General features: G+C 42.3%; 1 protein-coding gene across 2 annotated transcripts; it reads right to left on the bottom strand.

Moving 5' to 3' along the window:
* Window positions 1-3,775: 3,775 nt before the first annotated feature.
* LOC124033419 (kinetochore protein NDC80 homolog) lies at window positions 3,776-22,890 on the bottom strand. 2 transcript variants are annotated; one of them, XM_046345450.1, is made up of 18 exons: window positions 22,751-22,890; window positions 15,413-15,508; window positions 15,246-15,326; window positions 12,483-12,600; window positions 12,138-12,310; window positions 10,803-10,905; window positions 10,293-10,382; window positions 10,117-10,210; window positions 9,898-9,998; window positions 8,033-8,177; window positions 7,587-7,792; window positions 7,282-7,434; window positions 7,102-7,191; window positions 6,913-7,005; window positions 5,276-5,406; window positions 4,651-4,753; window positions 4,360-4,473; window positions 3,776-4,153 (listed from the first exon to the last, which is right to left on the bottom strand). In XM_046345450.1, exons 2-18 carry the CDS (start codon window positions 15,499-15,501, stop codon window positions 4,151-4,153), a joined length of 1,887 nt encoding a protein of 628 aa, XP_046201406.1. In that variant the 5' UTR covers window positions 15,502-15,508; window positions 22,751-22,890; the 3' UTR covers window positions 3,776-4,150. The 2 variants fall into 2 exon arrangements, with proteins under 2 accessions (XP_046201406.1, XP_046201405.1); XM_046345449.1 differs by having other exon boundaries at window positions 3,776-4,473.
* Window positions 22,891-23,625: the final 735 nt, after the last annotated feature.

Consider the following 23,625-nt stretch of genomic DNA (forward strand, 5'->3'; position numbering starts at 1 on the left):
GTAAGTCATCTCCAAAATGCAGGTGTTTCAGCCTAGCCTAGGTGCTTTCTGTGGTGGTGGGGCAAGACAGCAGAAGATACAGAGTGTTGCGCCGTGATTGGCTCAAGGTTCTGTCACTCGTGGGAACACTACGTCACCGCAAAATCTAAGGGGAGAGCTACAAAATTGTAGCCCCTTGGGTGCTGCCATAGAGTTACATTAGAAGTGCCCATCCATGAAGGCTCAAGGTCATGGGCCACAGATAAAATGATGTCAAATCATGTTATATGTAGAGTTGTTTTGATTGGAGTGATCATGTCAACAAACTTTCAAAATCTTAGCTAGCAGTCATCATCATGAATCAATTTGACAATCTACTGGCAAATCCTTTTCAATCCTTGTCATATGAAGAGAAATAATGAAGAAAAATTATAGCTAAAATGTATCAGTGCTCATCGGCTATTGGACAAACATTACACAAGTTGGAAATCGCAAATTCAACAATGAGTGGTTTAGAAGGAATCAGTGAGTGGCTAACGTTAACTTCAAGCATTGCAAAGCAATCACTAGCCTGCTTTTCAGTGAAGTGGCTGTGTGGTCCCAAGTCTGGGATAAAGGAACTATTTTCCAAGTTTAAAATTATCAAAAATTCAACATTGGCCATGCTGTCAATTAAGCATGATTTGTGCCGCGCTCAAAACAACTTAACTCGGAACTGCGAAAACTTGAGTCTGGAATAAACGACTGTGAAAGAATATTTTGAACAGTCATCCAATTTGGAATTGTAAATCCGTCTTCTTTCTAGAGCTACGAACTGAAGATCACTGACATCATCATGACTCGACCTTGTCCCCTCCGAGTTCCCAGTTGTTTTGAAAGCACCATAACATTTTGAGAATGTCAGAGTTTGATGACAAAATCTTCCCACGAAGGAACCACCTTCCTGTTCAAGTGAGCACAGCACAAGATCCAAAAATGTATTGTATGCTGCTGCATAAATGTAATATGCGAGGGAGATGTGTATACTGTAGCTAAGAAAGTAATACTGTGTGTATGTTGTGTAGTAAGATGTTAGTAGACCATGTGCCTCACCCTAATAATTTGGCATATTTAACCCTCTTAATTTCACCTGCTGTTCTGACTTGGTGGTGCACATGTAGCCTATAACATGTTCTAGAGAAACATAATCATTGAATATTGTAAGAGCGGTCATTGTCTGCTTATATGCCCCCTTAAATTATCCTACGACTCTGACTTGGTGTACAGGGATAACACTGAGAACGGCCCATGTTCTGATTCTTATCCTCTCGTCATCCCCTTATGCCATAGTTTGTACATCTCAATTGTCATTAGAAACCACATTTGTTAAGCAAGTCAGTCAAATCAGCTATGTTTTTAAAAAGACAGTAAATGAGTCTGAATGAACTGTTTCGCTGCCAGACAAGGCTCTGCTGATAGCCAGGTGTAGCAGTGGTAAGACGTTGGGAAAGCGTTATGTAGGCCATTTGTGTGTACCGTTTGTCCCCGTTATAGTACAACTATTGCCTTGTTTAGTGTTGTGTAGTGGCTTGCTGGCACGCATCCCATGTTTGTTTGTTTTGCCCCACCAAGATTTACGTAATAAAACCCTCATTGTTTACAAAGCGTGTGTGTAATGAATCTGCCAGATCAGATGCAATAGAGATGACCAGGGATGTTCTCTTGATAAGTGCATGAATTGGACCATTTTCCTTTCTTCCTAACCATTCAAAATGTAATGAGAACTGTCAGGGAAAATGTATGGAGTAAAAAGTACATGATTTTCTTTAGGCATGAAGTAGTAAAAGTTGTCACAAATATGAAGAGTAGAGTAAAGTACACATACCACAAAACTACTTCAGTAGTACTTTAAAGTATTTCTCTTTAAGTACTTTATACCACTGCAGAGATGTAAAGGAAGGTGCACAGGACAGTCCTTAATCAAATATGTAACATCAGAAACTCTCAAGCAGAAAAATAGTTATGGTGTTAAAAAGTGTCACCAAAAATGGATTCTGAATTTACTGCAATTCTAACTACAACCCCACTAGAATAACCCCCGCCCCACATTTCAATTCTAACTACAACCCACTAGAATAACCCCCGCCCCACATTTCAATTCTAACTACAACCCACTAGAATAACCCCCGCCCCACATTTCAATTTTAACTACAACCCACTAAAATAACCCCCGCCCCACATTTCAATTCTAACTACAACCCACTAGAATAACCCCGCCCCACATTTCAATTCTAACTACAACCCCACTAGAATAACCCCCGCCCCACATTTCAATTCTAACTACAACCCCACTAGAATAACCCCCGCCCCACATTTCAATTCTAACTACAACCCCACTAGAATTACCCCGTCCCACATTTCAATTCTAACTACAACCCACTTAACCCCCGCCCCACATTTCAAAACCACGCCCCACATTTAACTACAACCCACTAGAATAACCCCGCCCCACATTTCAATTCTAACTACAACCCACTAGAATAACCCCGCCCCACATTTCTTTCAACTACAACCCACTAGAATAACCCCCGCCCCACATTTCAATTCTAACTACAACCCACTAGAATAACCCCCGCCCCACATTTCAATTCTAACTACAACCCACTAGAATTAACCCCGCCCCACATTTCAATTCTAACTACAACCCACTAGAATAACCCCCGCCCCACATTTCAATTCTAACTACAACCCACTAGATTTTTTTTTAATTTAAAAATAAATAGCCTTTGGCATTTAACTATTTGTTAAGGAGTGCTTTGCTCACAGGCATAGCTAACTGTTGTAATGGGGGCTTAACAGAATTGACTCATCAGTGGCGTGGTCTTCTTGAAATGTCTGCAGACAATGATTAACTTACCACATGCAAAGGTATCAGATAGTGCCTCCCGAGTGGCGCAGTGGCAAAATATTTACAATTTAGAAATTAAACACTGGAATGATAGATGTGTATAAGATGAATGTGCAATTAGAGATACTGGTGTGCAAAGGAGCAAAAAAAGTAATAATATGGGGATGAGTTAATTGGGTGGGCAATTTACAGATGGGCTGTGTTCAGATGCAATGATCGGTAAGCTGCTCCGACAGCTGATGCTTAGAGTCAGCTGTCAGGGGAGGGTTTGGCCGGCATGGATGTTCTTGTCCCATCACGCACTAGCGACTCCTGGGGCGGCCGGGCACAGCGCACGCTGACACGGTCGCCAGGTGTACGGTGTTTCCTCTGACACATTGGTGCGGCTGACTTCCAGGGTTAAGCGGGCATTGTGTCAAGAAACAGTGTGGCTTGGTTCGGGTTGCGTTTCAAGGGATGCACGGCTCTCGACCTTTGCCTCTCGAGTCCGTAAGGGAGTTGTAAGACTAACTAGCAATTGGATACCTTTAAACAAATGGTGGTATCAGAGAGCAGGGTTGTATTCATTAGTGCAAAACATAGCAACAACCGTTTGGTATCATGTGAATACATGTAGCCAGGGAGTGAAGCAGTGACAGGACTGTAATACAGCTCAATTCACTACCAGAGATTACCCGATTCCCTGAATACACCATAGAGACCCAAAATAAGTCCTGTTCCATTTCATTATGTGGTGCAGCCTATAGTATGTCTGACTGAGTATGTGGGTCTAAGAGGAAGAAGTAAATGTAGGTACAAACTATTTAGTCCGTAGTTTACATCGTATTGCACAGACTAGACACGGTTGTTATGAGTGGGTAAAGTGTCTATATCTGAATAAGTATGACTGGCAAAAAACAAACATGGAAATATTGGGGATATGTATCTTTATTTAAAGCATCACAAACTGCAGCGAAAAACAAATAACCATAATCTAAATTTCACGCAACCAGAAACTGTTGTATTTTAAATCTAGCTTTACACTGCCCTCTAGTGGCTAATATGAGAACAACCACAAGAGAACATTAAAATACTTTACAAAGAGGTTTAACACCCATTATCTAACCCAGGGGTACTTGAACAAAGTAAAACTCCTATTGAAACATATATTCTACCAGCACCCAATACAGTCTTCCCATCTGGTCTCACAAGTTCCCAATGCTTTAGAGCAGTGACCAGGGAAACTGCAGAAGATGGTGCGGCCCTTTGGAACTGATGTTCTGCTCACCGTGGTCAGTAAAGACGTCACTTAGAAGAGAAGAAAAGCTGCACTCATCCCAACAGGCAAAACTGGTTGTCAATGATGTCCTTTCAACTAGTTTCTGTTGTCACAACGTCACTAAACCAAGTTTTGCCCGCTGGGATGGATCCAATGGAATGAATGGAATAACCAAGTAAAGAGTTAGAGCTCATGTCAGCTTGTATAGTAAAGCATGGAACTACATGCTATTTACTTTAGCGATGAAGCTCTCCATAATGTCCTTCATCTTCTGAATGTCCACCTCGTCCTCCCGGAAAGCTTCCGCGTACACCCTGTCTACTCGCTTGTGTTGATCCTCTAAGAATTTCTGGAAATGATCACAATGTGAATCTCAGGCTCAGAAAGACAGTCTTTGTCAAATCAAGTTGTTATTGTAAAAAGGAATATCAAGGCAAGGAATAAAATACATATTTAAATAAAGACGAGATGTGCACAGGGTCAGTGGCTTTGTGAACGACAGGTTAGAGGCAAGATGGAGACTGACCTCTACAATGGACAGGTGGTTGGCAGCCGTGGTTAACACACTGGCAAGGTTGTTAACCACAGTCCGCCGCTCCTCATTGGTTTCTTGCAGGACAAGATGGTACCTGTGGAGTAGAAAGAGAAATACTGTGGTGGTGGAGGGGGGGTCTATTTTTAGATATAAACAATGAAAACTAACTTCATGTGGTTGTGAAATAATTGTAAAGCCCTAAACATACCGTACGCAAATAAAGTATCATTGTCCGGGCCAGAACGGCTCATAGGGCAGGAGCAAATCTCCTGTTTTTGTTGTGTGAGGCAGCTTGATGTACAAACACACCCCCTGGACAGGACACTAGTTTAACCCTTGTATCTCTGCACATTGTAAATATGGTATTGGAACTGACCCTGTATATAAACAGTAGCTTATTTACTGTCTCATGTTATTCATGTTTCTATTTCTCGTGTGTTTTTTTCCTACTTTACATTAGTATTTTTACTACTGATATTGATTACTGCCATGTCAGTCAGGAAAGAAAGGCATTTCACTGTAGTTGGGCCCGTGACAATAAAACTTGAAACTAAGCCCTGTAGCCCTCAACATTGTGATTTGGTCCAAAATAATTGGTAGGAGGAGCACTACTCACTGTTGCTGTGCAGCTTTCAGCTGCTCCACAGACTCATCATAGCCCAGGGTCACCTTCTTCTCCAGCAGCTTGCGGTGGGTCTCCACAGACTCCATCTCAGCAGACCACTTCTGCTCCTCATGGGCCATGTCCTACACACACACACAGAGAGAAAGGGATGTCATTTTTATAAATGATAAACACAATTTAACCACAGATGTGGAAACAATACATTTAAAATAAATGGCTTCATCAATAAGTGTATCGATGACGTCGTCCTCACAGTGACCGTACGTACATACCCCAACCAGAAACCATGGATTACAGGCAGCATCCGCACTGAGCTAACGGCTAGAGCTGCTACTTTCAAGGAGCGGGACTCTAACCTGGAAACTTATAAGAAATCCAATATAAGATTGAGTCTCACTACACCGGCTCTGACGCTCGTCGGATGTGGCAGGACTTGCAAACCATTACAGACTACAAAGGGAAGCACAGCCGAGAGCTGCCCAGTGACATGAGCCTACCAGGAGAGCTAAACTACTTCTATGCTCGCGTCGAGGCAGATAACACTGAAACATGCATCAGAGCACCAGCTGTACCAGAAGACTGTGTGATCACACTCTCTGCAGCCGATGTGAGTAAGACCCTTAGGTCAACATTCACAAGGCCGCAGGGCCAGACTGATTACCAGGACGTGTACTGCAAGCATGCGCTGACCAACTAGCAAGTGTCTTCACTGACATGTTCAACCTCTCCCTGTTCGAGTCTGTAATACCAACATGTTTTAAGCAGACCACCATAGTGCCTGTGCTCAAGAACACAATGGAAAACCTGGCTAAATGACTACCGACCCGTAGCACTCTCGTCTGTAGCCATGAAGTGCTTTTGAAAGGTTGGTCAAAAACAACATCCCAGAAACCCTAGACCCACTCCAAATTGCATACTGCCCCAACAGAGCCACAGAATGCAGTCCCTATTGCACTCCACACTGCCCTTTCCCACCTGGACAAAAGGAACACCTATGTGAGAATGCTATTCATTGAGGACAACTCAGCATTCAATATCATAGTGCCCTCAAAAGCTCATCAATAAGCTAAGGACTCTGGGACTAATAACCTCCCTCTGCAACTGGATCCTGGACTTCCTGATGGGCCGCCCCCAGGTGGTAAGGGTAGGTAACAACACATCTGCCACGCTGATCCTCAACACAGGGGTCCCTCGGGTGCGTTCTCAACCCCCTCCTGTACTTCCTGTTCACTCATGACTGCACGGCCAGGCACGAGTCCAACACCATCTTCACATTTGCCGATAACACAACAGTGGTAGGCCTGATCACCGACAACAACGAGACAGTCTATAGGGAGGAGGTCAGAGACCTGGCCATGTGGTGCCAGGACAACAACCTCTCCCTCAACGTGATCAAGACAAAGGAGATGATTGTGGACTACAGGAAAATGAGGACAGAGCACACCCATATTCTTATCGACGGGGCTGCAGTGGAGCAGGTTGAGAGCTTCAAGTAAGAGTAGGTAACAACACACACACACACCTTAGTGTCCACATCACCAACAAACTAACTAGCCTGTGAAGCAATATTTCAGATGGGTTCCTGTATACAATATTCAAACATTTGTAATATTGAAAATATAACCCACCTGCATGTCTTGTTCGAGCTGCTCGTCGAGCCTACGGATTTGCTCTCTCAGTTGTTTCAAGTCATTCGCTTTATCTGAAATATTGGAATTCACCTGAAAGAGAAAAAGACCCATGTTAAGAAAAAAAACACCCCAAAAATGGGACAAAACCTTCGGACTTCTAAGAAACACAGTGAAATGTCTCTGTACCTGTTCTATGGACTCCTCCAGGCTTAGTTTCATGTCTGTCAGTCGACTACCCTCCTCGTCCACATCAGTGATCAGTTTCCTCAGTAGTTGCTGTAGAGAATAAGCCACGGAATTAGGTCCAGATACAACACACACCTGTTGTAATAAAGCGATTGTTGGATGAGAACTAAATCACCATACTTGAATCTGTGTTCTGCATTGAACCATGGTGGACGGTCCGTATTCTGTGGAGGTCCTGATCTCAAAGTCGTGGCCGCATGCGTTCTCGGCAGACACAGGGATGAGCTTCAGTTTGCGGGCGAGCTTGTGGTACTCGGCCAGCTTCACTTCGGCCTAAATCATTAGCAGTGGTTAAGACTGAGAAGACTGTTCAGCACTGGCTCATAGCTAGCTAGTCATTTAAAAAAAAATACTTATTGAGCCTTTATTTACCAGACAGATGAGTATAGAATGCAGTCGTATCAGGCCAGCATCCTATTCCTTACCGTCTCCTTGGCCTTGGCCAGAGCGATCTCCTCGTTCCACATGTGCTGCTCGGCCTGCTCCAGGCTCTTGCTCAGGCTGTTGATGGTCTGCTGCAGCTCCCTCTTCTCCCAGTTGATCCTCTCAATGTCTGCAGGAGTGAACTTCTGGGTGGACAAGATGTGTTGGAGCCGGGACTCCTCCTGTTTTAGGGTCTCCACTTGCAGTCCTACACAGGACAACGTTTCAGGATATCCAGGAGAGTAGCAATTTTTAAAAAGGTATAATGGATTTTCACATTTAGTTTAAACAGGGAATGAGAGGATGTGGGGACAGAGAGAGATGTGTCAAAGGGTGGTAGACCACATTACAGACACTTTAGAAAGAGAAAAGTGTCCTGGAGGCTGCATCAATACTGCAAGACCAGCTAAACCACGAGAATAGCAATGTTTGGTCATGTTTTTTTTACCCGATGCTTCCAGCTCCTCGGCCAATCCAGAGGCTTTGTTCTCCAGGTTGGCTTTGAAAGACTCCAGGTTACTGCGATAACTCTGCAGCTTCTGCAGGTCTGTCTGAAGTTTGACTTTCTCCGTTCTTTTGACCATCAATCGGTCCTGCTCCAAAGTGAATAAAATAGTTACAAATATAGTGAATCAAATTTGCTCTGTTCAAACGTAACTGGCACGTTTACAGCTCATCGACTGCTTAAACTACGTGAGATGTACAATATTCAGTCGCAGAACTTGGAAAAATCTATGAATACAGTGCATTCGGAAAGTATTCAGACCACTTGACTTTTGCCATATTTGATACATTCTAAAATAAATTGAATTGTTTTTTTCACCCTCATTAATCTACACACAACACCCCGTAAAGACAAGGCAAAAACAATTTATCAATTGTAACAAATTTTTGCTAAATAAAAAACTGAAATATCATATTTACATAAGTATTTACTCAGTACTTTGTTGAAGCACCTTTGGCAGCGATTACAGCCTTGATTCTTCTTGGGTATGATGCATCAAGCTTGGCACACCTCTATTTGGTTAGTTTGTCCGATTCTTCTCTGCAGATCATCATCATCATCATCATCACCACCACCACCCGGGGCGGCAGGGTAGCCTAGTGGTTAGAGTGTTGGACTAGTAACTGGAAGGTTGCGAGTTCAAAACATCCGAGCTGACAAGGTACAAATCTGTCGTTCTGCCCCTGAACAGGCAGTTAACCCACTGTTCCTAGGCCGTCATTGAAAATAAGAAATTGTTCTTAACTGACTTGCCTGGTTAAATAAAGGTCAAATCATTTTTTTTTTATTAAAAAGATCACTGCACAGCTATTTTCAGGTCTCTCCAGAGATGTTCTATCGGGTTCAAGTCCGGGCTCTGTCTGTTGCCCAAAGCCACTCCTGCGTTGCCTTGGCATTGTGCTTGTTGTCCTGTTGGAAGGTGAGTCTTTGTCTGAGGTCCTGAGCAGGTTTTCAGCAAGGATCTCTCTGTACTTTCCTCCGTTCATCTTTCCCTCGATCCTGACTAGTCTCCCAGTCCCTGCCGCTGAAACACATCGCCACAGCATGATGCTGCCATCACCATGCTTCACCGTAGTGATAGTGCCAATGCCAGGTTTCCAGACGTGACGCTTGGCATTCAGGTCAAAGATTTCAGATCTTGGTTTCATCAGACCAGACCTTGTTTCTCATGGTCAGAGTCCTTTAGGTACCTTTTCGCAAACTCCAAGCGGGCTGTCATGTGCCTTTTACTCACGAGTGGCTTCCATCTGGCCACTCTACCATAAAGGCCTGATTGGTGGAGTGCTGCAGAGATGAGTGTTCTTCTGGAAGGTTCACCCATCTCCAAAGAGGAACTCTGGACCAAGGCCCCTTCTCCCCTGATTGCTCATTTTGGCCGGGCAGCCAGCTCTAGGAAGAGTCTTTGTCTTCCATTTAAGAATTATGGAGACCACTGTGAACTTGGGGACCTTCAATGCTGCAGACATTTTTGGTACGTTTCTTCAGATCTGTGCCTCGACACAATCCTGTCTCGGAGCTCTACGGACAATTCCGTCGACCTCATGGCTTGATTTTTGATCTGTCAACTGTGGGACCTTATATAGACAGGTGTGTGCCTTTCCAAATCATGTCCAATCAATTGAATTTACCACAACTTGGGAGTCCAAGTTAACACATACAAATGTTCATCTTTGTCACTATGGGGTATTTGTGTGTAAGTTGATGAGGGAAAATATTTTATACATTTGATAATTAGGCTGTAACAGAACAAAATGTGGAATATTTTCCGAATGCACTGTATATACAGACCTTAGATTAAAAGGACAAACCGTTTGACTTTCTTTCTCCAGCCGTTCAACCTCATCACTCAGAATCCTGTACTTCTCCTCCATGGATGCGAGAAGCCCTTCGTCAACGTTGTAAAGTCTCTCTGTAAATATAAAGTTGGCGTTTTATGCGCTTGTTGCTGGTTATTTTTTTATATGTTCATTTGGAAGGAAAAGGCACAACTCACAATTAAAAACAATGACTTTGTCATCACTGCTTACTTAGTTTAGCAAGATAATCTGCATCCTCTTCATCAAACGTATCCGCTCCTTGCATGAACTTGTTGTAGGTTTCAGCGGTGTAGTCCAGAAAGAGCTGGAAACAGAAGGGATCATCCAGGGTCAAATAGAGACCTAACATCCTAAATGGTTTTGTTGTGAGTAAGTTGTTTCTGTACCTTGTTGAACTCAACCCCGTCCTCAATCTCAGTGCTTCCGTCAGAGAAATCAGCAAAGAGCAGGTCCTGATCACTCATACAGCAAAAGACCTGCAAAACAACCAGAACAAATTCAAGGAAACATACAGTATTATACAGAGCCCCGACTGCATGGAACTCCCATCCTACATGGCGCAAGTGAACAACAAAACCTGGTTTCAAAAATAAAGTAACTGTTCACAGCACAAGGCCTCTGCCCCATGTGACCTAACGTTGTTGTTCACGTATTGACAAGTGTAACTAATAGATGCACACACAATACATGTTAATGTTTTTAAATATGTAAATTGTAAAGGATTTCGTTATGTCGAAGCCCAGTAAGACTAGTGGTCGCCATTGGTGTCGGCTAATGGGGATCCTGATAAAAAAATGTTTTTAGAAACATCTCTCATTATTCAAACCTTCATTTAAACAGTTAATGTTATTAATGAGTTTAGAGATTAGGTAGTATTCTGCTGTACTCGTACCCACCTTCACAGTATCGATGAGCCAGACAACAGCCCCCAAGACCTGTGGCCATGTATGTGGCGCCCCCACAGAGTACATGGAACTTTTGGAGAGAACAAATGGATACCTGCCATCAGAAATATACAGTCAGTATCATAGAATGAGGAATGGGCTAGCGTACAAAAACCAGATGCAAACAGCAAATGATCACATCTGAGTCCCAAATAGCACCATATTCTCTATATAGGGCACTACCTTTGGCCAGGGCCTATAGGGATGCCATTTGGGACACAGACCATTTTTAACATGTACAGCAGAATGAGCTCATTTAAAAAATGTTTTAATGTAACCTTTATCTAGGCAAGTCAGTTAACTTCTTGGTGACAGGGGGCAGTATTTTCATGTCCGGATGAAATGGATGCCCAAATTCAACTGCCTGCTACTCATCCCCAGAAGATAATATATGCATATTATTAGTAGATTTAGATAGAAAACACTCTGTTTGAATCATGTCTGTGAGTATAACAGAACTTATTTATCAGGCGAAACATTTTTCCTTTGTGGAATGAAGAAGTAGCCCTGTTGAAAACGAGGGTGACTTCAAGTGTACTGTTAAAATAAGGCGCGTGACCAGAAAGCTACAGTTTGTTTTCCTCCTGTATTGAACACAGATCATCCAGTCTTCAATTTTATTGATTATTTAAGTTAAAAAATACCTAAAGTTTTGGCAAAGTATACAGTTAACTTTTGAGATATTTTGTAGTCACGTTGTGGAAGTTGGAACCGGTATTTTTCAGGATCAAACGCACCAAATAAATGGACATTTTGGATATATATCGACAGAATTAAATGGAACAAAAGGACCATTTGTGATGTTTATGGGACATATTGGAGTACCAACAAAAGAAGCTCGTCAAAGGTATATTTTTATTTCTGCATTTTGTCGAGCCTGCGGGTTGAAATATGCTTTCTCTCTTTGTTTACGGAGGTGCTACCCTAAGATAATAGCATCGTTTGCTTTTGCCGAAAAGCCTTTTTGAAATCTGACATGTTGGCTGGATTCACAAGTGTAGCTTTAGTTTGGCATCTTCCATGTGTGATTTCATGACAGTTCGATTTTTATAGTAATTTGAAGCTCTGCATTTTCACTGGCTTTTGGCCAGGTGGGACGCTGGCATCCCACATATCCCAGAGAGGTTAAGAACAAATTATTATTTACAACGTCATCCTACCTGGGAACAGTGGGTTAACTGCCTTGTTCAGGGGCAGAACGACATATTTTTTTTTTTACCTTGTCAGCTCAGGGATTCGATGCAGCAACCTTTCGATTACTGGCCCAACACTCTAACCACTATTTACCCCAAGTCTTTGAGAATCCTGGGGACCTCTTCCTCCACTTTGGAGGTGGGCATCTGGAAGGTGGGGTCCAGGAGGCAGTAGATGAACTCAAAGATCTTGAGGAACTCCTTGGTGGAGGGCGACTGGAGAGACTTGACTGACATTGAACCCGGAAAGCCCTTCTCTGACAGAAACTAGAGGAGAACGAGGGAAATGATGTGTCTTTGTGAAGGAGTGCTGATCTAGGACCAGACCCCCCAAAGGTCATAGAATCTTATTCATGAGGATGTTAAAGAGACAACGGAGCCAAGAGCAGCACTCCTACTCTGAGATACTTTATAATGTGCGTATATTAGGAATCCATACCTCACACAACTGTCTGATGCACTGCTGAACATAGGCCTTATCGTGTAAGGGCCGGGGATCCTTCATCTTCTCTGTACCACCAAAGGTGCTGTTGCGAGCCATGCCAGTCCCACTGGTCCTGAAAAGAGTTCATCAGATTTTTAGCATTCATGGTACCACATAAGCCTGGTTCACATTGAAGTGACTCAAATCCAATTTTTTTGCATATCTGATGCAAATACATGTTATTTTTCCTGCAGCCTGAACAGTCAAACAGCACATGGTAGCAGACATTTCAAGTCACAAATCTGATTCCTGACCATGATGTGTCTGAATGATTTGCCCTCGTGGTTTTACAACTGTTTGGCATATCTTGTTATTTGCTATTTCGTCTGAGAGTTTTGACAAGAACATGTGGTAGATAACTAGCTTTTTAATTGTTTACTAACAAATGAGTGAATGTGCTATAGCGCTAATCATCTACCTAACTAGTTAGTTGAATTATGTGGCTAAAAGGACTTGTTCTGAAAGATGGATCACCTTGTCCTTTGAGGATTTAAAAAAGGTGTTCTGACACTATGATTTTGAACATTCAAAGCAACTGTGAAACAACACTGGCAGGCTTTCTTTTCACCGTAGATTTTGCTACATAACTGTGGGATCAATATCATGCCAAATATAAATCACCATTCCACAAACAAACACCTTTTGATTTGTAAATCATTACATTGCATTAGATCTTTTTTTATACAACTGAAGATATGCAGGTCATTTCCAAGGGACTTCAATAAAACGCCATAACGACAAAAAGTTCTCATGCGTAGAAAGCGATGTAGTCGTTGAAAAAAGTCCATCCCATTGATGCTGTTGACACAGATCACTGGTTGATGTGGAAAAGGAGCCACGCGAAGGGGGTGAGTGTAACCGGTGTGAAATGGCCAGCTAGTTAGAGGTACGCGCTAATGGAGTGTTAATCCGTGACGTCACTCGCTCTGAGACCTTGAAGTAGTTGTTTCACTTAATCTGCAAAAACGGCGATTTTATTGGAGCGAGAGGTAACGATGCTAAGAGGGTGACTGTTGTCGATGTGTGCAGGGCCCTTGTTCAAACCAGATTGGGGCGAGGAAGGGGAAGGAAGCACTATCGTTATAAAGTCTGATCCCATATCTTACACCTCCCCTCTACCTTTCGCATGCCTCTACTGGAGAAATGGTTGGAGGCCTCAGGAAAACTTAGGTCTCCTTGATGCTCATAGTCTGTGCAGCATGAGACAACGGATCGATTATAATAATTTACAATAGATGACATATCCTTCACATTTAGTGGTGCTATCACACTGGCCTGCTAATTCAACTATGTGGGTGATAAACGGGTGTCCACAGCAATAGTTTTGCAAATAGAGTAATCTAGGGCTTCGATTATTTACGTTGGACATACTATGGTTAACATGTCTCAGCCTCCAGTATTTATAATGCAGTAGTTTGTGTCGGGGGGCTAGGGTCAGTTTGTTATCTGGAGTACTTCTCCTGTCCTATTCGGTGTCCTGTGTGAATGTAAGTGTGCTCTCTCTAATTCTCTCTTTCTTTCTCTCTCTCGGAGGACCTGAGCCCTAGGACCATGCCTCAGGACTACCTGACATGATGACTCCTTGCTGTCCCCAGTCCACCTGGCCGTGCTGCTGCTCCAGTTTCAACTGTTCTGCCTTATTATTATTGGACCATGCTGGTCATTTTTGAACATTTGAACATCTTGGCCATGTTCTGTTACAATCTCTACCAGGCACAGCCAGAAGAGGACTGGCCACCCCACATAGCCTGGTTCCTCTCTAGGTTTTGGCCTTTCTAGAGAGTTTTTCCCTAGCCACCGTGCTTATACACCTGCATTGCTTGCTGTTTGGGGTTTTAGGCTGGGTTTCTATACAACACTTTGAGATGTCAGCTGATGTACGAAGGGCTATATAAATACATTTGATTTGAGTTAAAATACTATGGGTAACATACTATGGGTAACATACTATGGGTAACATACTATGATTTCTGCATCCTTGAAAGGCAGACATCAACATTGCCAAACGAGAGGCTGCCAACGACGTCTAGAAATCACTTTCTATGGGTACAAACCTTTTTCTATGAATACAAATGTCTTTCTATGTGTGAGAACTTATTCTTCTTATGCCATATCTGTCATGTTTGCGCATCTCTCCTATGTGCAAATCTTTATGGCAGTCATTTTTATTAAGGCCCTTGGAAATGACCTGCATATCTACAGTCATAAAATAATTCTAACGCAATATATCGATTTACAAATACAAATCAAAAGGTGTTTGTGGATAGTGATTTACATTTGGCAAGATATTGATTCCATACATAACTTCTAAGTGATAGGAAGCACAAGCGCCACCACCAATCAGCTTACACCACTGTGCACAACCACCGTTACTATGACAACTAGCATAGCCATGTCAGTAAATGAAGGCTGTCAGAACACACAAATCCAATTGGTTCACTTTTAACTTGCTGTTTGGACGGTCTCTATTAGAAAAAAGAATTGAAAACCAAAACCGATTGGAGCAGAAAGGCCTGCAGTGTGAACATGTCCAGAGCTACAATAAAAACCTGTACTGTCTGAGGGACTCGAGGACTGGAGTTGGGAACCACTGAACTTGGCAGTGGGAAATGTCTCCCAATCATATAGATTCACTAACAGGAATAGTCTTTGTCTCGCATGGTGTCAGTGATAGAGAACTAGGTGTATCATGGTATTTTCTTCAGTGTAGGAACTTACCGACTACCAAAAAAGCTGGTTCTTCTCTCGGATGTGACAGACTGGGGTTTAGGAATGTTCAACTTTCCGAAGGATTGTTTGCTGTGAACAAATATTGATATGCTCACTGTATTAGCAAATACATATCCCATAAAGCAACTTCCATTGACGTTCGTTTGAACACTAACCTCTGCGGTGTTGCATAAACCATGCTCATTCTGTTGCTTTCAACTCTTTGAGGGAGCTCAGAGAGCCTACTGCTGGATGCTCGGTTCATCCTGGATCTGGTGAAAGAATGAAGAAAAGACATAGGCAGAAAAATACATCTAGGCTATACATGGATAGCCAGAACAGTTCATGTTTAAATAGGATAGCAAATGTTTCCCAAACCAGTCAACTAACTGCAAATGCCTCCATATGAACAATGAAAGATGGGCACACTAGCAGGAAGTGGGAGGGGTCACCCACTTACCAGGGTGACATTGTCCCGGATTGTGCGGGACAGTCCCGCATTTTGTCCCTTTGTCCCGCAACCAAAAATGTATGTCCTATTCATATCCTGAAAGAAAATGATCTCTAGAATAAATGCTAATAAAAATATCAAGATTGTTACCATGGAAAGGAAATTAACTGTGTATTTGTGGAGAAATCACCCCGACAAGCACTTTAGTCATATCCCAGTTTACCTTTCTATTTATGGCCTTGCCTACACCTGGCAATGTGTTTTTTATTTAATTATATTTGATTTGGAATGGCAAGCCAAACAAAATTAACTGGGCCTATTTATTATAATGAATATGAATTCAGAAGACAGAAATGAAATATTAAAGCATGAGACCTCTCACTAAAGGTTTCAGTCATACAAAAGTCACACTTAAATCCAAACTGGTTCTCCCCCTTTATTCAGATTACAACTTTTCACTTTGTTATTTGAAAATGAAATAATCCCCAAAATAGTGACTATTTTTAAAACAAGCCATAGAAAAGTTGGTTGCAACAAATTGTTAAACTCAAATATACTCATTGATAAATTTAACATTTTGGGTGGGGGGGGATTAAACAGCATAATCTTTTAAAATTATATCATAAATAGGACTGGTGGAGTTGTCAAACATGCAGCTAACATAAATATGGAAATGTCTCCTATACCCCAAATTACAACCAGCATTAATGTAAAAATGAAGGGGGAAATGAACTTGTTTGTTAGTCCTCCACTAAAGACAAAAACTGGTTAAAAGAAAATGAATAAAACTAGTATAGCAAATTTCATTTCAAATACCCCCCAAAAAAGGTACAGCTGTGCCATAATTGCAAAATAGTTGGGAAGACAAAGATGTACCAATTCTATGCCACATGGTTTATAAACTGCTACAAAAAACACCAGATTCAAAACTTTAGGTTTTCAATTTAAATTATACAAAAGTCCTGCAACCAATAGAATGTTCGATATTAGGAATACAACCATCCCAGCAGATTTTGCTGCGAAAAGACAAAATATTCAAATCATTTGTTTTGGTACTGTCCATATGTAGCTTGTTTTTGGTCACAGATTCAAGCATGGCTGATGAATTGCAATATTTAAGTGGAGCCAACTCTGCTGGGTGATTTGAAAAGTCAGTCAAAAATCAATAATATAAATACTGTTAGCAAAAATGTTTATTTAATTTACAATCTGTAAAACACTGAGAATAGGAAGGTTCAGAACCTCTGTGAAACATCACAGCAGTTTAAAAATATAAGGCACAAATAAATTGGATGGTATTCAGAGAACGATGGGAAGGGTTGAGGGAAGCTGAAGACTAAAAATAACTCAATGTAAAACACGGTGTGTCTGTGAAATGTATATAGCATGTTTCAGGGCTGACCCATTCCGATCGGTTGTTGGTGGACCAAGATGGTTTATTTTTAAATCGAGCAGTGGCAAATATGTGCACTACCTGGCTTGCGTGCAACTGTAGGTCTATAAAATGTGCCCATTTGGGGATTTGATAGTATTTATGATTGTCGTAACTCACCATCTCTGTGGAGCTTCTCAAAGTCATTTTTTCTTCACCTCAAAAAGTAAAATAAGTATGTTTTTACATCCACTGAGAATGACAATAGGTCCTCAACGTGGACTATTCAAAAAATCTTTCCAGCGCTCTCCCTTTCAGGGGGGGGGGTGTCACTCTCCCTTTCGATAACCACTCAGCGTGAAGGGGGGGGTCAATCTCCCTTTCCATAACCACTCAGCGTGAAGGGGGGCGTGAAGGGGGGGGTCACTCTCCCTTTCCATAAACACTCAACGTGAAGGGGGCTGGGGGTCAATCTCCCTTTCCATAACCACTCAGCATGAAAGGGGGGGGGGGGGGGTCACTCTCCCTCTCGATAACCACTCAGCGTGAAAGGTCACTCTCCCTTTCGGTAACCACTCAGCGTGAAAACGGGGGGGGGTCATGCTCTGATCTGGTAGAAATGTCAAAAAAGGCCTGCAGGATCACACCCCTGAGTAAATAGCCTAAAGCTGTGTGTCTGTCTGGAGAGCACTGACTCTGGAACAGTTTAAACAACAGCTTCAGGCTGGACCCAAGTTAATAGTTGATACAATGTCTCAAGTTTATTGCAGACAGGCCATTCAAAACTAGGTTGTCGTGCCCTCTTGACAACCAACGTCTTGGTGTGGTTGGACCATGATAGTTTGTTGGTGATGTGGACACCAAGGAGCTTGAAGTTCTCAACCTGCTCCACTACAGCCCAGTCAACGTTAACAGGGGCCTGATCAGTCCACAGTCTCCTGTAGTTCACGATCAGCTCCTTCGTCTTGCTCACATTGAGGGAGAGATTGTTGTCCTTGTGCCACACTGCCAGGTCCCTGACCTCTTCCCTATAGGCTGTCTCATCGTTGTTGGTGATCAGACACACTTGTGTCGTCAGCAAAATGAATGAGGGTGTTGGAGTAGTGTTTGGCCACGCAGTCGTGGGTGAACAGGGAGTACAGGAGAGGACTGATCTCCAGTGTTGAGCATCAGCTTAGCAGACGTGTTGTTGCCTACCCTTACCACCCGAGGGCGGCCTGTCAGGAAGTCAAGGATCCAGTTGCAGAGGGAGGTGTTTAGACCCAGAGTCCTTAGCTTAGTGATGAGCATTGAGGGCACTATGGTATTGAACACTGAGCTGTAGGCAATGAAAAACATTCTCACATTGGTGTTCCTTTTGTCCAGGTGGGAAAGGGCAGTATGGAGCGCGATTGAGGTTGCATCTGTGGCTCTGTTGGGGCGGTATGCAAATTGGAGTGGGTCTAGGGTATCTGGGAGAATGCTGTTGATGTTTTTTAAAATTTAACTAGGCATGTCCGTTAAGAACAAATACTTATTTACAATGACGGCCTACACCGGCAAAACCCGGATGACGCTGGTCCAATTGTGTGCCGCCGTATGGGACTCCCAATCACGGCCGGTTGTGATACAGCCTGGATTCGAACCAGGGTGTCTATAGTGATGCCTCTAGCACCGAGAAGCAGTGCCTTAGACCGGTGCGCTACTCAGGGGAACCCGAGTGAGCAATGATCAGCCTTTAAAGCTTCATGGCTACAGACATGAGTGCTACGGGGCGGTAATCATTTAGCTAGGCTACCTTCGCTTCTTTTGGCACATGCACTATGGCGGTCTGCTTGAAACATGTAGGTATTACAGAGACTCAGTCAGGGTGAGGATGAAAATGTCAGTGAAGACACTTGACAGTTGGTCTGCCATGCTTTGAGTACATGTCCTGGTAATCCATCAGGCCCCACCAGGCTTTGTGAACGTTGACCTGTTTAAAAGGTCTTGCTCACATCAGCTACCGAGAGTCACACAGTCTTCCCGAACAGCTGGTGCTCTCGTGCATGCGTCAGTGTTGCTTGCCACGAAGTGAGCATAAAAAGGCATTTAACTCGTGGGCTCACATCAACTGGGCAACTCGTAGCTGGGTTTGTTTTTGTATGAATCTCTGTGTGGAGTAAAGGTGGTCTGGAGCTTTTTTCCCCTCTGGTTGCACATGTGACATGCTGGTAGAAATTAGGTAAAACGGATTTAAGTCTGCCTGCATTAAAGTCCCCGGCCACTAGGAGCGCCACTTCTGGATGACCTTTTTCTTGTTTGCTTATGACCTTATACAGATGGTTGAGTGTAGTATTAGTACCAGCATTGGTTTTTGGTGGTAAATAGACAGCTACGAATAATATAGATGTGAACTCTTGGTAGATAGAATACCTCAGGCGAGCAATAACACAATACTTTTTTAAATATTAGACATAGCGCACGAGCTCTCCGGCGCCAAAACAGTCATTCAACAAGTCCATGTCAGCAAAATGTCTTAGATGATCTAATCTAGCAGCCAGCTAATTTACCAAACTGGTAGTAAGCGTGGTCCAATTACCAACCCTGGTGGGGTCCATTGATCATCAATTATCAGAAACTGCAAACATTTGCCTCCGCCCCATGGCAAAATGTGTAGAATTGAAGGAAATTAACATTAGAACTCTTCACTGTCACAATGGGGGCTGCTAAAAATGTTTTGCTCGCAATGTGGGTACATAGACCCACAAGCCAATAATGCCACTCATGAGTTTCTTTTTTTTGTGGCCCCCACCCCCATCGAAGTTGCCCATCCCTGGTTTAGATCAAAGCTGTATCAATGTCTTGGAAGATCACAAATAACATATCTCATAAGAATTTGTGTTTTGGGCGTTTAGGACACTAGCTGAAGAGTACTTTTTAAAAATATATATAATGCGGCCAAAGCTCAACAGCGTGAGCGACTGGACAGAATGTGCTTTGATTTACATCCCTGTTAGTGGTCATTTCTCCATTGCCAACATAATCCATCCACCTGACAGGTGTGGCATATCAAGAAGCGGATTGAACAGCATGATCATTACACCGGTGCACCTTGTGCTGGGGACAATAAAAGGCCACTAAAAATGTGGTTGTCACAACACAATGCCACAGATGTTTTTAGTTTTTGATGGAGCGTGCAATTGGCATACTGTCTGCAGGAATGTCCAACAGAGTCGTTGCCAGAGAATTTCAGCTTAATTTCTCTATCAAAAGCCACCTCCAACGTCATTTTAGAGAATTTGGCAGTACATCCAACCGGCCTCACAACGTGTAACCACACCAGTCCAGAACCTCCACATCCAGCTTCTTCACATGCGGGATTGTCTCAGGAGGGCGGGGTGGGGTGCTGAGGAGTATTTCTGTCTGTGTGGAACAACTCATTCTGATTGGATGGACTTGGCTCCCAAGTGGGTGGAAGTGTCACCCAAGTTGGTGGGCCTGTGCCCTCCCAGACCCACCCATGGTTGCTCCCCTGCCCAGTCATGTGAAAGCCATAGATGAGGGCCTAATGAATTTATTTACATTTCCTGATTTCCTTCTATGAACTGTAACGTAGTATAATCATTTAAATTGTTGCATTTATATATTTAAGTTCAGTGTAGTTTGTTTTTGTGAGCAGAAGGTGTTAAGTCATTCAAGAAGATTTACATTTCCCATGAAACTGAATGAGATCAAATGATCCGTTTGGACAAGTCGCTGGTAAAACGTGAAGAATTATCATTCACGATTCACAGTGATGATGCCATGGCCCTATTTTTAAATTAGATATGCCTAATATATGTGTTTGAGGCAACTTGGTGTCTTGCGACTTTGTGTGGGCATATAGGCAGCCGTGAAGCGATGACGTCATTTACATTTGTATTGCTCTCCGGCACCTAAAACATTGCTACTACACCATAAGAGGTATTTGTGTGTAAGCGGGGAGGGTTACACTGTAGGTTACAGGCCACGACTGCTAAATAGATGCACTTACAATTGGAGTTGACCTCTATTTTATTATTCCTTTTGCACCACCTATGCAGTCACCTATGCTGTCACAGGGCCCTACACACACACACACACACACATATACTCCAACATGTCACTCAAATCATGTACTCACACGCACATAGCTACACATAGACTCTACACACCAACTGCTACTATTATGATGTGTGTGTATTTTATTTATATATTACAGACAGTACCAGTCAAAAGTTGACACCTACTCATTCAAGGGTTTCTTTATTGTTACTATATTGTAGAATAGTGAAGACATCAACACTATGAAATAACACATGGAATCATGTAGTAACCAAAAAAAAGTGTTAAATCTAAATATATTTTAGATTCTTCAAAGTAGCCACCCTTTGCCTTGATGACAGCTTTGAACACTCTTGACATTCTCAACCAGGGTCTTCCAATCCTGTGCCTTCCATAACTCTGGGTCTTCCATTCCTGTGCCTTCCATAACTCTGGGTCTTCCATTCCTGTGCCTTCCATAACTCTGGGTCTTCCATTCCTGTGCCTTCCATAACTCTGGGTCTTCCATTCCTGTGCCTTCCATAACTCTGGGTCTTCCATTCCTGTGCCTTCCATAACTCTGGGTCTTCCATTCCTGTGCCGGTCCTCATGAGAGCCAGTGTCATGATGGAGCTTGATGGTTTTTGCAACTGCACTTGAAGAAACTTGAAAAGTTCTTGAAATGTTCCTGATTTACTGACCTTCATGTCTTAAAGTAATGGACTGTTGTTTCTCTTGCTTATTTGAGCGGTTCTTGCCATAATATGGACTTGGTTTTATACAGAAGATGACCTTACTTGGTAAATCACCCCTATCTTGTCACAACACAACTGATTGGCTAAGTAGGAAAGAAATTCCACAAATTAACTTAAAAAGACACCTGTTAATTGAAATGCATCCCAGGTGACGACCTCATAAAGCTGATTGAGAGAACGCCAAGTGTGTGCAAAGATGTCAAGGCAAAGGGTGGCTACTTCGAAGAAGATTCAATGTGTTATTTCATAGTTGATGTCTTCACTATTATTCTATAATGTCAAAAATAGTAAAAATAAAGAAAAACCCTTGAATGAGTAGGTGTGTCCAAACCTGACTGGTACTATATATCCTGATGCATAAATCACGTTAACATATCTACCTCTAACGAGCCAGTATCCATCCCTAAAATTGTAAACAGTGTAGATATGGTTTTATTTCTGTTATTTTTTTGTATTACATTGTTATCAATGACAGCATTGTTGGGGATTACAAGAAAAGCATTACACTGTACTTGCGACATTAAAACTTGAAACTACACGGTCCTGTAAAATCCTCCAGTTGTCTCGCATTTGGGTATTTTAAATGTGGTCACCCAACCAAGAACCTTCTCAAAAACGCAACATCAGTGGGGCAAATGTACACCATGACACATGCAAATACTTCCTACTTTATTTCTTGTGATAACGTTGGCAAGTTATATTGTTTAACGAATAACATTCCACTGGGGTAACATACAATTAAAAACTACTGTTAGACTTGAAAAACATAAGCTAAATTACAACTAATTTAGCCAACTAACTAAAGTTAATTTACTTAGTGTATTAGAATTTACCTGGGGTATTACAATTAAATATTTCTAGCTATAAATTAAATGCAACAAACCATTGAAACGTCTTTCAAACAAATACGTACCTTTCCACTTTCGATAATTTTGAAAAAAATCAGTTTAGAAACTTTTGTTTCTACATAAATAACTAAAGAGTTTTTTTAAAATCCGCCTGCTAATTTAAACAAAACGGACGGTCTTCTTCGGAAGGGTTTATCGGCGGTTGGCATCCAAAGTTGTGGTGCTTTACCGCCACCTACTGTCCTGGAGTGTGGGCCAGAGACAGGTTGAGGGGGTTGTCCAGGGGGTTCTGGGATACCAAAACAGATTGAGAAAAATAGTGTCAAACACAAAGTAGCAGCCAAATAGCCTACAATCTATGGTGGTAAAACGGACAGCACTCTCCAAGGTGCTAATTCATTCAAAGCATTTTAGACATTACTGCAGTATGCCCACATACTTGAGTATAGCTGCGGGGCTAACACAAGTCTGAATTTCTTATAGCCTCATTTTCTAGACATCAAGTTACAGCAACATTTTAAGAAGACACTGTAGAACACCCTCCATATGCACACATACTCAGTTGTGGGGCTTACAAGACCCGAATATCATATCATTTACAAGACATCAATGTAGCAGCAGAATGAATATCACAATATCTAAATATAACTTCAAATAAAATAAATTCATGTAGGCTACCTTTTCTTATCATTTGTTTATTTGGCTTTCCCACTATTCAAATTCAGTAGGGAAAGGACTAGACTAGGCTAAGTGACGTGATTATGTAGGGACCTCTTCACTAACTGACCACCACTACCAAGACCTGTGTCAAGATCAGTTACATACCCCACTGGCCCTCCCCATAACCTTTATGTACAAATAAGAGAGCAGGTCTGGAATCAGTGTGGCAGGATAGGATGACAACATAGAAAGATCACTAAGCTTTTACATGATGGTCTTT

The sequence above is a fragment of the Oncorhynchus gorbuscha genome, linkage group LG04, assembly GCF_021184085.1.
Source record: "Oncorhynchus gorbuscha isolate QuinsamMale2020 ecotype Even-year linkage group LG04, OgorEven_v1.0, whole genome shotgun sequence".
Taxonomy (NCBI): Eukaryota; Metazoa; Chordata; class Actinopteri; order Salmoniformes; family Salmonidae; genus Oncorhynchus; species Oncorhynchus gorbuscha.

What these genes read in the sequence shown, in the direction of transcription:
- LOC124033419 (XM_046345449.1), bottom strand. Translation starts at nt 15,501, where the DNA reads ATGAACCGAGCATCCAGCAGTAGGCTCTCTGAGCTCCCTCAAAGAGTT. An exon ending in TGGAGGAGTCCATAGAACAG is followed by an intron (nt 7,006 to 7,101) that starts GTACAGAGACAT and finishes TTTCTCTTTCAG; the next exon opens with GTGAATTCCAATATTTCAGA. An exon ending in AGCTCGAACAAGACATGCAG is followed by an intron (nt 5,407 to 6,912) that starts GTGGGTTATATT and finishes GTGTGTGTGTAG; the next exon opens with GACATGGCCCATGAGGAGCA.